Source organism: Phaethon aethereus (assembly GCF_964289735.1).
Source record: "Phaethon aethereus genome assembly, chromosome: 5".
NCBI lineage: Eukaryota > Metazoa > Chordata > Aves > Phaethontiformes > Phaethontidae > Phaethon > Phaethon aethereus.
The window spans coordinates 35407216-35422672 of NC_138579.1; the positions used below are offsets into that span (position 1 = coordinate 35407216).

General features: G+C 39.8%; 1 protein-coding gene across 7 annotated transcripts in view; it reads right to left on the minus strand.

Moving 5' to 3' along the window:
- Nucleotides 1-15457, minus strand: part of MEIS2 (Meis homeobox 2) — a gene marked incomplete at its 5' end in the record, with an annotated part of 173778 nt that overhangs the window by 116725 nt on the left and 41596 nt on the right. For 5 of the 7 annotated variants that reach the window (XM_082000486.1, XM_082000485.1, XM_082000484.1 and 2 more), the window contains one exon: nt 4519-4664. In XM_082000486.1, coding sequence (XP_081856612.1) covers nt 4519-4664 — 146 coding nt within the window. Of the gene's footprint in view, nt 1-4518; nt 4665-14674; nt 14777-15457 lie in introns of all 7 variants that reach the window. The other 2 variants (XM_082000488.1, XM_082000487.1) reach the window with 1 other exon arrangement.

Consider the following 15457-nt stretch of genomic DNA (forward strand, 5'->3'; position numbering starts at 1 on the left):
AGCTGCCCTGTATAAAAGGCTTAGTCAGCCATTCATTAAAATATGATAGAGATACATATATTCTCAGATACACCCACATAAATAAAGAAAAAAAAAATCTGTTTCAGTAAGACTATTCATATTATCCAATCTGGCCACCTGAATACAGCAAGCTAAGAAAATTAATTCAGGTAAGTACAAAAGCTGTGGCTGGTTCATTTTAACACATTACAGCAGAACTTACTCTAGCCTGACACTGAAACAGATGAAACCAAAATCTACTCTGCAAGAGGCTGTGTAAAGAGCAGGATTTTCAGCCAGAAGATGGTGGCTGAAAATTTTATATTGTCATAACAAATGACACTGTTCAAACAAACGTTAGGAGACAGAACTTCAGCTAGCAAAAAAAGCAAAAAAAAACCACCCCAGCTCGACTCCACTGACTTCAGAGGAGCCATCCCAAATACCATCAGCTGGGAATCAGGCAGTGTCATAAAAAAGTTTAGTTTGCAGGTTACCATTGGTGTATCTGGTACTTTTAGTTAAGATACACATCTTCTTACAGACTGCAACAAAAGAAACAACCAAAACAGAATTTTAACAAAGGGCAACGCTGCAGGTAAGTGTCAAAAAATGAATGCCTCTCTGTTCTACCAGCTCCGTAAAAGAAGGAGGGAAAAACGTTGGACGTAGCAGAAGTGTACTCCTTGATGCACTGTGCTGCCGAAAGGGATGAACTACCAGAGGTACAAGTCGGTAGAACGGTATAATTGCTTCCTTTATAACTTTGCTCTCGTCTGATTATGTACATACATTTTAAAGGTCCTCCATCTTTCAAAAGGGCATGGGAGGAGGGGGGCCAGCCCTGTATAGTTGCTGGTAAGAAATCCTAATCTGAACGTTGGTGGAAGCTGGAGGTGTCTATACATTTGAGCACTTCCTGTTTTCACTTCGTGATCAAATATGTTCTTTGCAGGGCAAATAGGGGAGCACTTGAGGGAGGAAAGCAGAGATGTCTGAGAGGCTAATTGAGTGTGCTGAGGACTCCTTGGCATAGAGGAAAAGGAGTCTTCCAAAGCTATGAATAAACTCTCGGCTTGGGTCAGATTTCTTGCTGTTTCTTTTCTTTAACCACCTTTGAACTCAAATAAAAACAGTCTTAACGTCAGGTTTACCTTTCTGATGTCGTAATCTTTATGTACTATTGAAAAGCTTATACTACCAGACTAGGATTTCCTCTACTTTCTTAAACACTGGATATTATCCAGAAAAAGCATACACATTTCCAACAAATTCATCCTCAGATCTTTCATCTTCCGGTACTGTTGTAATTCCAAATGTAAGACAGAGCTCAGTAAGGGCACAAGAACATGACAGAAGCTCCTACTCCTTGCATTTGATTCCCAACAATAAAAACATGCATGTGTATCCTATTTCAAATATAATTAAAGTTGCTGCAAAATGGAAGCTGTGATAGGGGATAGAAATTGTTTTGAAAGACACAGCCTGTCAGATGCATTCATTCTACATCAGAGTTCAAGTGCCTGTCTCTTCAAAAAAGCCACTTAGGCAATTCAATTTTTAAAATTGGCTACCTTAGGTGTTTGCAAACTGATTGAATAATGGGAAAAAATAACATTTTATTTAAAATCGTAAGTAAATACAGTTAGTCATAACTAAGTTACTCTCTCTGAATTTGACAGTCTAAAGGAATTTCATATTTAATCCACGCCACAAGAGATGGACTGCCACTGCCTCTCCTTCCAGGGAAACCAGAGGTTAATGATTTTTGTCATATTGAGACTAACAGCTAACAATTGCTACAGTTGGCCTTTAGTATTTTATTTGTCCTTTTGAGGTATTCAGAATAGGTGACAATGGCTTGCAGTTGAGAACATATGTAGAGAGACCCCTGTGGCTTATGGAAAAGTTGCTCCATGCTGGTTGGGTGTTTGAAAAAAAAATACAGCCAGAGCTCTTTTATGTTCCTCTCCTTAATGAATGCATGAATGTCAAAATGTACCAATGGCCCATTCAGGGGGCAAAGCCTAAGCAGCTCCTTCTTTAAGAACACATCCTGAGATGTAAAATACATTTGCTTAACAAATTAAAATAATGAGATAATTCAATTAGTTTCTTTAAAAAAAAAAAAAGAGAGAAAGAAAAAAGGGTACATCAGGGGATTATTGTAATACAAGAACAGGTCATACAGCACAAAGGAGGAACAAACCAATTTGAAATAAGGTTAGAGTAGTAATGAAGGAATGTACATTGAATCATGGACCGCCATTGTAAAGATATTTACTTGAAACAATAAAATTGTACATAACAGATTCCCCTGTTCTGGCTCAGCCAGCGTTGTACTTCAAATGGACAGGCTAATTTGAGAAAAAGTGTGAGATCTTTAAAAGAAAGGAGTTCTCTTCCTTCCCTGCATGTGTTTACAGCGAGAATCTTTCTGAATTTACATTGCACTGGTCGGGGGGCTCCATTATCAGTTTTCAGGTCTGAGAATTACAGCACAGTAAATCTTTCAACACCTGCAAACTCATTAAAGCTTGGACGGTAAAAGGTTTGGGGCTTTTTTGTGTTCATTTAATTTGATTTTTGCAAGGCCATCCTCACCAGTGATGGCAAATTTCCTCAATTCAGGCAGGATGGAGAGGGTCAGGAGAGAGAGGGTGGAAACAAGGAAAAGGGATTTCAAAAAGCCGGGAGGACTTTCCTCAAGAGAAATGAGAGGCAGTTGACTGTTTAATAAGCATGTGTCGAATGCGTTCACGGAGCACGTGAGAAAGGAAGGCAGGGAGTTAAAAACAAGATATCACAAATTTCATAAGAGCAAGTGGGGTTTAACATGGAGACATGTATGAAGCAAACTGGTTTATTTGTGGCCCTGCTTTTTGCTGTACGAGTCCTCTAAAGATACCCTACAGCTAAATGAAAAACCTTCCACTCACACTCACTCGACTTCCAAATTAAAAACATTTTACAGGTTAGTAAATCTCCAGCTGAGGTGATGTAGCAAAGAACAGCTGTGAAGTAATTTTGATAATGATGAGAATAATAAGCACATGGCAAGGTTCAGGGCTTTGCTGTTGCAGCTTCAGTGCTCCTGAATAGATAAAAGTGATTAAATACTCCTGATTATCCCTGACCAATATGTAATGGATTTACAGCCCTTTCAATTAGTCAGTATTTGCTTAGGACTCATTATTTTGTCTTTGGTTAAGTAATCAGCCCAGAGACTCATGTTCTGTCTAATTCCTCTGAGCCAAGTGGGTACGGGGCACCTGACCTTTGAAATGGCCATAGCTGGGAGGCAGGAATAACCACTACTCCAGCAGAGACACTGGCTATTCCAACTAATCCTGACCCCACAGGCCAGATCAATGCACCTTAGTTTGCTACTAATGTCCTTACATCAAAATGATGGTTTAGAAATGTGGATCTATCGCTCCCCCCTTTAGCTGTGCTGCTAGCAGAGCAGTTCGATAGTCCCCATCATAAATAAATCGGGTACCTTGTCCTGAAATCATTACACCGTAACCAACATCAGCTACCGTGGAAATTTAGAAAACTTTGGTAGAAGAAGAGGTAGTTAATAACAGTTAGCATTTTAAGCCTTATCAAGTGAGAAACAATTTTACAGTGAGAGGAAGAGGAAAATCAATTGATAATTTTACCACTTTCCATTATTTCCCACATGAAGTAAACTACGAAGAGTGTTACTAGGTTTTCCGTGGAAGCGTGTTTTGATGCCTAAGTGAAGCTGTAACAGCCAACAGAACACCAACACATAAAACCAACTGCAAGCAAGAGGATAAAGATAGCCCATGGAAAGCACTGCATTTTCACATATTTAATCTCTCTCTCCCAAATGTGAATGTGGCTAGCTTTTAACATAATGGACTTGAGGAGAAGCTAAACAGGTGCTTATTCTCCCTGTTACACAACTGAAGAATTTAGGGAACCTGTAAGCTTTCTATATTTCTCACTAAAAGTAACAATGACAAGTTTGCAAGCTGCTGCTTTGACTGCTCTAACATCCACAGTGTATGTCAGCACACACAGACTGGGTCTCTCTCTTCCACCACATACATATGAAGTTTGTGTAAACAGAGGCCAGCAATAAAGAATCCAGAAGGCAGAGCTTTATATACGCTAAAGCAAGAAACCCCCTTTTTTTGTCCTTGGGAACATTTTAAATAGTTCAAAGCAGAAAAGGATTACTTTATATGTAGGTGTTTTTCCATGCTAAAGCTTTGTACTATCTCTCTTTCTCTCTCTACAGGCATGTGTGTGTATATATATATATATATATACACACACACACGTGTATATATATAGGTTTCTTTCAGATTTGTCATGATTCCAAGAGCCAAGAAAAAAAATCTAGAAGAAGAAAAAAAAAAAGCAACAATAATTGAGCCCTAATAATGGTCCAAAAATTATGGGGACAATTGATTTCTAATAACAATGAATAAACCTCATTAGGCACATGAATAGAAATCTATTTTGGTTTTGGGCACCACTTACTGTGAGATGCTGGAAAAGCCACGCTCTCATGATATTTGTTGCTACTTTGGGGAAAATGCCTCTTTTCTTCTGACGCTTTTTGTCCTTGTCTGGGTCATCGTCATCCCCTGTACCAGGTGAGGCTACACTGTTGTCTAAACCATCTCCTACAACAAAGAGGAAAACAGGAAGGAGGAGACATTTAATGAACAAAATACAGAAGTTAAAAAGTATCATTAATTACCAAGACACTACCACAGTTTTATTTTGATTTGCTAGGTCAGGCACATACAGCTCCTCATTATATATGAGTGCTGATAGAAATATGTAAAAATTAGAAACCATGTCTCTCCAAATACTAATTTTGTGTTTCACACATGCATATATCATTAATTCAATTATAACTGTGTGCTTGACATAGTGCAATAGCTCTTTGTCAATTATGGGATTCAATGCGGGAAAACCTGCCACAAGAAAACCCATTCACTGTAAATGCATCCCTACAACCATTCTGAATACGTACTATAAGTAATCAAGTTAAATGTTCTGTAGTCTATATATTCCAGGCCCTCTGCAGAGGTGGCAGTAACCATGTCACCGTTCAGTGCACATAACACACTGTCAGATGAGCCCCTCCCCGTACCCGTCACCTCCCAACACACATACATATGCACGCACAAACACGTACACCTAGTATGACCCTGCCTGTAGCATTTGCATGACATGAAAACTTCTACATCTCTGCTTCAGTGATTATTATCATTTAAAAAAGAGATGCACATCAAGGTAGAGCTCGCACTTAATCAGAACTTTCCATCAACATCTTTCTCTTCTGTGCTTTTCCCTGGCATTAATTGTGCATTAGCAAAAATCATTTACTTTTAACAGTCATAGTTATTTTTTCTTGCCCTCCAGCAAAAATGCCTTGAAAGCCTGCCTGGAGGGCATCTAAATTATGTATCTGAAAAACTCTTCTGGCAAGGCATTGCAGGACCCCTACTTTCTTAAAATTCATACGAGCACGTCTTCCTGTTTTTGGGAAGGCATCAATCAAGAGCAGCAATATATGCCATATTCCTACATTAATATTTGAACTAATAACTTTAAAAAAAGGAAAGAAACAAGATCCGACTTGTGGCATAATCAAATGCAAAATAAATGAAGAATACTGGGACAGCACTGAGACTTTATAGATTGCTGTGTTTTCCTTACACATCATTAGCCCGGAGCCACACGAAAGAGGAAAACAGAGAAGTGGAGAGTTTATGCTCCCTGCTGGTGTTTAAGAAGCCGAGGTCCTGGAAGGACATCTGGGAATTGTGCTGAGACGGTGGTTTTTGTAATTTAAGAATAGACATTCATTAGCAGTAAATGCCATAAATCCCATGCTAAGTAAAAACCTTGTCCAAGAAAGCCTAAAACAATAAACTCTGTGCTCAATGTAGCCTGAGCTAGACGCTCCATAGCTTCCTGAGGAATGCTATAGATTCACGAGCTAATTCCTATAGCCTTGTCTAGCTCTGTAGTGCTACTAAACGAAATATGTTGCTGCTACATACAGCCCGTTTGCTTCAAAACTTGCATTTCAGCTCCATCTTCCCTCCCGTGCCAGATCACCCTTCTTCCACTGCCTCCCCTCTGAAAAACCAACCCTTTTGGACCGGAGAGACGGAAAAAGCCACAGCAAAGAGCTGGCAGATTAATTTTATTGACATTTCCATTTTCACTGCAATGTGATACCCTCCATCACATGGAAGAGATGACCCTCACTATTTACAGACTGACAGGCCACTTCATTACAACCACCCTGCCCCAAGGCAGAGCAGCTCCTTTCCATCTGCCCAAACACCAGAGCAAGACCCTGAAGTCTCTGCTCTCTTTCTCATGCTCCTTTTCTTTTTGCTTTTTTTGTTTGTTTGTTTGTTTGTTTGTGTTAAGGACAGAGAAAGGGGAATTGAATCACAGCAAACTAATCGAAGAGATTGTGGAAGCCCTAAATGCTGTGACCAACTGTTCACTTTTGCAAGATATTGGTTATTTAGAAAGCGCTCCTTTCTGTTGCTCTCTCCCCCCCATATATTCCACCCTACCTCTCTCTCTCTCACACACACACACACACACACACACACACACACACTTTCCACGATGCCAAGGAACTGCTGCAAGGCAAATTCTCACAAACACTAATGGCTTCTGACTGCTCCTTGGCAACCCCAGCATTTTAACCTGGGTGGATATGCTCTCCAAAATACAGACACTGGAGCTATCTCATCAGCTGTTCATGTGACACAGATGGAGAGTGGCTATTAGGAGCCAGGCAATGGGCCTTGGGGATCTGAGGTGCTGCACTGTAGCCTCAGGCAGTTTTGAAAAGCAGTACCCAGAGATGGGTGGGGGGGGGAAATCCCTACTGAAAGTGCAAGTTTGAAGTCAGTCAGTCTGTTTGTCTATCTGTCGTGCAGATAAAGATATCTTTGTCTCTTTATGTAAAAGCTATGTGTGCATGCACAGGGTGCGTGGAGCTATAAAACTCCCGCGCTGCGCCGTCCTCCCGTGCTGCAGAAGCGCCGCTTCGCTCTCTGGATGGACAAATTCCTGTTTGTTTGCATATACACGCTCTCCTGTTTGTGAGCGTCCTCAGCAGGAGTCACCTACATGCTAAATCAGCGTTTAGACCTTTTGGAGAGGTTGTCAATGTCCTGGGTTTAAGAAGCTCATAGCAGCCCGGGAGAGGAAAGTTCGGCTGAAGCTCCCATTGCCTTTCGACCTTAATCAGCGGTTAGAGTCAGTGCTTCCCTAATCTGTTCCATAACCTCATGAAAGGCAATTCAAATATTGTACCTCCAGATGACCTCAGAAGATGAATACAGCAAGATTTGTTGCTCCTGGTGAACTACAGGCCCAATCCTTTTAACCTGTATTGTCATATCTTTAACAGGACTACAGCTGCTCGCATTAGCCTGTAACTGACTTTTCCAAGATGGAATGATTTACTCCTTGGATATGGAAGGACTGATCCTAGTTTGATGTACCCAAATAAACATGAGTTACTTTAAATGAAGAAAAAGAAATTATCAAAAGTGATACAAACCAAACTGACATGCAAGTCACGCTATGGCAGACTTGGTTAACGATATTATTTTATCTGCTCTGTGAAAGAATCCAGATTTAAATCATTACAAGTGATTCTGCTTACGTGAACTGTTCATATCCTGATTTGGATGGTAATTTGTAAGAAGAATAGAGTCAAGCCCTAACTTGTATGGCAATTGCAATTATATAAGCATAGTTATCCGAATTTTCTAGTGGGGAAATTAAGTCTAGATTTTGGCCCACTGACTCTCTCTTTCACACAGCAGCAGAAACAAAATAAAAATGAAGGGCGACTTTCTCCTGCTTTGCACGTTGTTTACTCATTTATTCTTGTGCAAAGAGTACAAGTGATTGCAAAACCCGATCGCTGTTCTAGGAAAGTGGAGAATTCTTAAGTGGCACTCGTTGTGGAGGTGTCAATGACTACGCAGGATTCAAGCCAGTAGAGAATTAGGCATATTACCCAGCTTGTTTGAGATTATATCAATGCTATGTAATAGTCTCAATAACCCCTATAAAAGATGGAGAGAGTTTACAAGAAACTTTGCAAAGTGACCCACACAGGGTTCCTTGGAGACCTTCTCTTCTAGGGAAAGGGTTTGTGGAGGAGGCTGAAGATGCAAGTCTTCTTTACACAGCGGGAAGTGAGGCTTCCACACTAGCTCTGTGTGCAGACACCCTTAGCAGAGGGTTTCTGCCCACAAAATACATTATTTTGCATTGAAAGCAAAGGAGATTACTTCTTATTTAAAAAATAACGAATAAGTGGTTAGAGCAGGGTTTCCATTGCACCATAATTTCAAACTGAACTTGCTGCAAACTGATTTCCTTGGACGGACTAGCTTGCTGACCCCAATGTTCATACAGCTAAGGACTCTTCAGGAAACGGAGTCCAGTCCTACAGAAGGCCTGTCCAACCTGATTGTATCAATGAATTCCTCTTTGACAGTACCTAGTCCTTGTTTGTGTTCCTCACAGAGTAAAGACCCAGCAAGAGACGAAGCAAGTGATGTTTAAAAGCTGCTCATCTAGTCTTTTCATCATTTGTGAACAGGGTGAATAACAGATTCCCAATCTACAAAAAATGATAACTGAAACGGATAACCCAGTCAGGCCAAAGCACAGAAGCCTGGTAACAGCCCAGATTCAAACTGTATAGTTTCTATTACCATCATAACAAGCAGAGCAGGAAGAAAAGTGATTTCTGGAAAAATACATTTCAGAACCCAGTGCTTGAGTTTATTCACCATCAGAGATCCCTTACAGCTTTATGGTTTGTCATGCTAAAGGAAAAGAGAGAAGAGCAGGGCTGCCTAAGGCAGAGGGAAGAAAGACAGTTCACCATTTTTGGAATAGGGCAAGCAATATGAAAACCAAGCTAAAGGATTCTGAAAAGGAAAGATGCAGTGCACTGTGCTGATCTTAAGGAAACTACTCTACAATTATTCAGTCCAGTATTTTAAGGGAACAGAATATGTAGAAATAAATGCAAAACAAAGAGGAGAATCTGCATACAGCTTATATTCACAATTTGGAATTATTTGTTTGTACTTATAATGTGTCCATCTGGACACATCAAGTATTGTAAACCATTATTACTCAGAATGTTCAACTTAGTAATATGATCCACATCACCACCAGAGAAAAATCTTTAAAATCTAGTTAATTACCACTGCCAAAAAGCTGGAAAGAGAAGTGTTTGAATAGGTTTTGAAGATAAGACTGTCTGTGCTGTAGGGAGGACTAATAGAGAGGGAAGGTCAGCTCCAGAATCAAAGACCCTTCAGGAGAACTCCTTATCTCCGTTCCACCCTGTTAAAATCATCAGGCTTTTAGCCTTACAGCTTCAGCAGATCACAGCTCTTTGAATGAAGTGCTGGCTGTGGGGTTTTTTTTTCTCCTCCTTTTAATGATCACTGTTCATGGAAGTTGACTTAGTCTCCTCACACCACAGAAGCATTACTTATCTACTGCATCTTACTGCCTCGGGAACCTGAGTTAGGATAGGTTATGGGTGGCAAACCTGGGATGTTGAAAACCGCAAACGGTTCAAGTGGGCACCCCAGCTTAGAGCTGTGCCATTGTCAGCAGTGCTCTGCCAGCACGTGTGCTGGTTTTGCTGACTGTGGGAGGAGAGGAGCCATCAGAAGTTGTTTAGACTGGACACAGGCATCCTAAGTTGACCTGCATGCTCAGCCGCTACTTGGCCCATCTGGAGTGGGGTGTCCTCAAGTGAGCTGCTGTAATCAGCCCCTTGCCTTCCCTCCCCTTTTGTGTCTCTGCAACACCAGGTACACGTCCCATGGTGCTACGTCATATGTTTCAGCGAGCATCTTGGAGAGAAAGAAAGGCTGGACACTGGTGCACTAGAAAGAACAGGAAGACTTCAGACATATAATACTACCATCTCTCTTACTACGGAAGATGTTATTCTTTTGCCTTTCTAGCGGTAGGGAGGAGATGAAGAGCTGGCCTTCTCTCTGCTGTTCTTTCGGAAGATTTTTTTTCCTTCCAGAATATAACCCAGCAATTCCACGGGGCCGATACCGTAAAGATGACATGTACAAGTTTCACACAATCCAGGCATTAATAACTTTTGTAAATGCAAATAGGAAGAAAAGGAAGAAAATTTAAGCCACTATCAGACCTCACCTACAAAGCTATTCTACTCAGTCTCATCACATTTTAGCATAGTTCGTCAGTCAGGAACAAGCCCCTCTTGCCATCTGGCAATACGTGCTAAAGGCTGAGAGAGTTGCATACTATCTGGTATCTAACGTGTATTTACGACAAGAGACAGAATAAAACCTGTTCCTTTTCTGTTTCTGTATAGGCACCTTTCTATAATAACTAATTTATCTTCTTTTCAAAAAGGTTTTTGCCAATATTTTATTTACTCAAAGGTAGGAATGACATTCCAGCTATGTTATTGTGATAGCCATGCATGCTATAAAATTGGTGATTCAAATCTTTTGAAATTATTTGCAGAACTGCAACGTTTCACATTTCCCCTTTTATTATTTTCCTGTCCAAAATTAAGAAAAAAGGATGGCTTTTTTGTGCCCCTAATTGTCTGTGCTTAAAGCTTGTGTTTATTTGTGAAGTGGGTTGAGAATACTTAGAGATTATATTCAAAAGCCAACAAGGTATTTTTCTAGCTTTTTAAAGAGAAAACTAGTAAACACCAGTCTAAATTTTAAGCTCTTTTATACAGCCAGTAGGTTTGTGGTTCGTTCATTGTAACCCAACATTTTTTCACGTCAGGTGAAAAAAGTATTCCCATGCAGACAAGGGGAACAGTAAAGCAACCTGCTAATTACTGATCTCTCTTACGTTCCTGCTGTGCTAAACTGTCCAGACATGTTGAAGTGAAATTTTTCTGCGATTTTCAAGTGACTAGTTCATGGCCCACTGCCGTGGAGCGCAGGAGAAGGGATGAAATGCTTTAGTTTACATGCAACATTTACTAACTGTGTGGGTTTTCCGACATTAAAGAGGGGACAGTGACCCATGCCACCTTTTTCACACTCAAAAGAGCACTGAAAAAACAGTCTTCATAGGCTTACCTCAGGCTTCCCTGGCCCTTAACACCCTCCCCCCAGGGTAGGAGCAGAAAGAGAAAAAAGAAGGGATTTTATGCTCCTTTCTCTTCAACTTTTCAGGCGATATAAGCAGCATTTAGCAAATTCAGCCTCCAAATGGCTCCAAATGCTCTGAGCTGCAGGGGCTCATCCTTTGTTAGCCTCCCTCTATTTACACAGGATTTACGCAGGCTCTCCACTGAAGAGACCACATGTTTCTGACAGAAAGCACTTCCATTCACACTGCATCAGGCAACAGGATTGTAACCACTGCAGCTTCACGCTGACCTGAGATTAGGGATTTCAGCAACATTGAGATGGTAACAATCTGCTAACTAACGAAAATTATCCATGGAGAACTCTGCTGCTTACCCCCGTTAAAACTACCGTGGCCAGATAGATTAGGTTACTTAAAAGGACAATTAAGAACTAGCTACTGTCAAGAATATGCGTGTCCATCTACAAATAACATACACACAGAGAAAAATATCAGCAGGAAAAAAAAAAGAAAAAAGAAAAAAAAAATCAGACTGCAGCTTGGATTAAAACAATTTCACCCACTGGCTGAAGACATAAAGTGTAAAAACAGACAGATGGACACATATGTAAATGTGGCTGCATTTGTTTCTCTGGAGCTGGCAAGTTAGTAATAACAGTATAGTTTAATAATTTATTTTCCATGGTAGTTTCACACTGGTTAACTGGGCAGTGGCAACATCCATGTGGAACTTCAGGAGCAGAAGAACTCCTTCGACCTAATCGCTACTGGGGCAACCAAACTGAACTAAGCGACCTCTCTTGGCCCTACCTACAAGGGCTGATTCCTGGAACCAGATATCAGCCTGGGGATTTTAAAAATTTTGGTTGTTTGGGGTTTTTTAAACTCGGTTTGGCCAGTCAGGGTTTCTGCACTGAGATTTTTTTTCCAGATTTACTATTTGTGTCGGGGTTTTTCAAAATGGATTACACACACATGAGCACAACAAACATCGCTGGTTGGAGCTTGAGTTTTTTGCTCGATAGCCTTTCATGGGGCAAAAGAAAATTAGATGGGAACATGGGGCCAGAAAGGACCACATAGATCCAGTTTTTGATGAGTTTTATTTTGATGTTTTAATTTGGCGAATTATTTTGCTTCTGCAGCAAAGGACAAAACAATTTACTTTTGTAATAATAATTCATACATGCATCCAATAAGCACGTAAAAAGTACATGGTTATTCTAAAGTTCTCCACAGTATATCATAATAAAGCTCTTCTGGGCACTCAATGACTCATTTTTAGTGATCTCTCGAATGCCCTTATCCGCACTTAACACTCAGATTTTATTAAGGAAGAAAGCAGGGACAAATGTCCACTTAAGTCCCAGCTCTCAAATTCAACTCTGCTTGCGCTGCAGTACCTAAAGCTAAAGCTTTTTTAATGTTCTATTCACCTCCCCTGTGTGGCATTTCTGCTAACACAGAGTTCACAATCTTTCAGCCCCAAACACAGAAGGCTGCTATCTTCAAGTCATCCAAGGAATGTGCCAGATACTATCATCTCCCCTGCAATACAAAGAACCAGAAAGAGGCAGAGACCAAAAGGAGACCCTACTGATCAGGTTACTGAAGTCCAGAAAGTCTTTCCCAGAATGCTAAATGTTAATCTTTGAACCAGCAAATGTTATAATTAAGATCCTTGTAGTTGGAGGAAATGCTAGCTTGAGAAGTCAAAGGTACAGCCATTTGAAGTTGTACTTTTTTTACACGTTTATCCTAATCTCGCACCCCTCGTGCTGGTATAACCGCCACAGAGCACTTTATTCTATTCGAGCAAAATTATCATTAATGTCAGTGGCAGTTTTGCCTGAGTAAGGAGTGTAAGACCGGATCCTTGTCTTGTTCACACAGAATTGCAAGCACTGCACAATTCCAGAGGAGATATACTCATTAAAACTTGTGGTTTATGCTGATTTATGATGCTCTCCTGTTTAAAAGTGAAACTCACTTTGTACCTCACTGGGAAAATGTTCAATGCACTTGTTTCTACACGGTTTTAACTTCAGTTCCCCCCCTCCCCACCTCAGCATAAGTTGGGATGTTTACACCCAGGTTTTGGCACCTAGGCTGAAGGAAAGCAGTATTAAATTAGGTTTAAGTATTTTGTCTGCTTTGGTAATTACTTTGCAGTGTGAATGTAAATAGCTATTATTCTGTTTAAATTTTTCATCCTACTAAATGCTGTCACACAAAATGTCCTTGTGCTGCAGCCTAAATGGAGTTCTTTTTAAATTGCTTCTTTATATATTTTTAGAGAAGTATTTTTAGCATTCTCATAGTAATTCTGTTAAGAATACCAGCTGCAGACTTTGGCTACAGCTGAGACAACAATAACAAGTCATTAAAGAAATCAGGAGACAAAAAATTTTTTTTTTTTCCTTGCCTGAAGCACACCTTCTTTAAGAGACCATTTTCTTTTTTTAGTTCTCTATCCCTGTTGGAGTAAGTGGGATAAGTTTTCAGTTTCCTCAATCAACTGTACCAAAGTTTATATACATTAAAAAGTTACATTTTAATTACCATTTCTTATTTGCTAACCTGTTATTTTTGTCATTAGAATAATATCAAATGTGGGCAAAACAGACAAGTTTAATTAAAATGTTACCTGCAGTTGAAGTTAAGTAATTCAGTTCACTAATATCTCATCAATATTTAACCCGTAATATTTTGCAGTTGTTTAAATGTAACAATGTGGAGAACTTAAAGTAGATGATGGCTAACATCCTGTACTGTTGTTCTTCATTAAACCATTAATCTAGTTTCTTTAAGAATAAAAATGGCTTTTTTGAAAAGGAAAATAGCCAGAGCATCTCGATTTTCTTTACAGCTGTTGCAAACTTATAAACTGTGAGATATTTTAATGTCTTGCAGTTCCCCTTAGACAACATGCTGTTGGATGCAGCTGCTTGTTCAGGAGACATCCTTTAAAATGATGCCCACTAATACAGCAAGACTATTAGTACCGACCACATTAGAAACCTCTCGTTTCAGGGTTATTTAGCTATTAAAAATGTGCCAGTTGAAATATTGCATACAAGTACACATTAACAGGATTTTTTCATCATTTCCACAAAAAAGTTAGGACTAGAAAGGTAACAGACATTTAATCTTGAGAAATAATAAGTTAAAAGCTTCAGTTATTAAAAAGGACATTTGTTAGGCCACAAGTCCAAAACGCATATTAGTCTATTTTAAGATGTATTAAAAAAAATGGAGGATGGCTGAATGCTTAAAAAAAAAAAAAGTGTTTTAATAGAAAAGTGTCAAAATGAACCATAAAGCTTTTTCAGGTTATAAAATGTACACAAATGTGTATGTTACATAAAACACAAATAAGAGTACCATCTTGGTATGCATTCACAAATCCCTTATGCAACATCAGAGGAGATGCTTGCTATGAATGCATAGTCCAGAAAAAAAAAAAAAATACAAAACAACTCCGAACTTGGCAAGTCTTACATACCATAAGAGCTCCAACACCTATGCACAGTAGGGTGGATTAACCCGCTGGGTGCTGCAGACATATATATGCACCTCCTCCTAAAGTGTTCATTTGGCTGGCAGTCTGGAAAATGCCAGAATGTGAAGGGTTACGTGGGAACACTGACAGTCTGCTCTTGTAGGTTTAAGTTAAAGCCCGTACTTTAAATACAGTGTGCTAGGTATTCGGAAACATAACTAATACTGCGTATAAACGGTATGCCATTTGGTGCTCACAACAAAGGGCTGGATCCGGTGCTTGCTGCTGCTGGTGAATCACGTTCCAGCTGACAACCACGTGCTTTGGATCTGCCCACCTTTACTTTCAGGGTAACAGTTTTCAGGGTTCTTTTCCTCCAAGAAACTTCGTAAAGAGTAAACCATCTATCCTTAATCTGCTGTATATACCGGATGCTTAAAAGTGGTTACTGGAAAAGCCTGAAGCGTTTTGTTCTTCAAGTTGAGTAGACAGGTTATAAGAGCAAACGTTTAAGAGCTGAAGCCCCTAGTTAGGCCTGGCTAGTTTCTTTGAGTCTGGCTCCAGCCATGAGGGAAGATACAGTTAAGAATATCTTAATGCCTCAAACTGGAAGAAGCAGCAAGCATACAGACATATGAATCCTGGTCAGAAAATTTCAACTGGTTGACAAAAAAACAAACCAAAACACAACCAAACCAAAACAAGACCTTTATGACATCAGACAGGCTTATTTTCTCCCATTTTAGTTTTACTGGGTTGTTTCCAGATAATGCAGTAAAACAAACA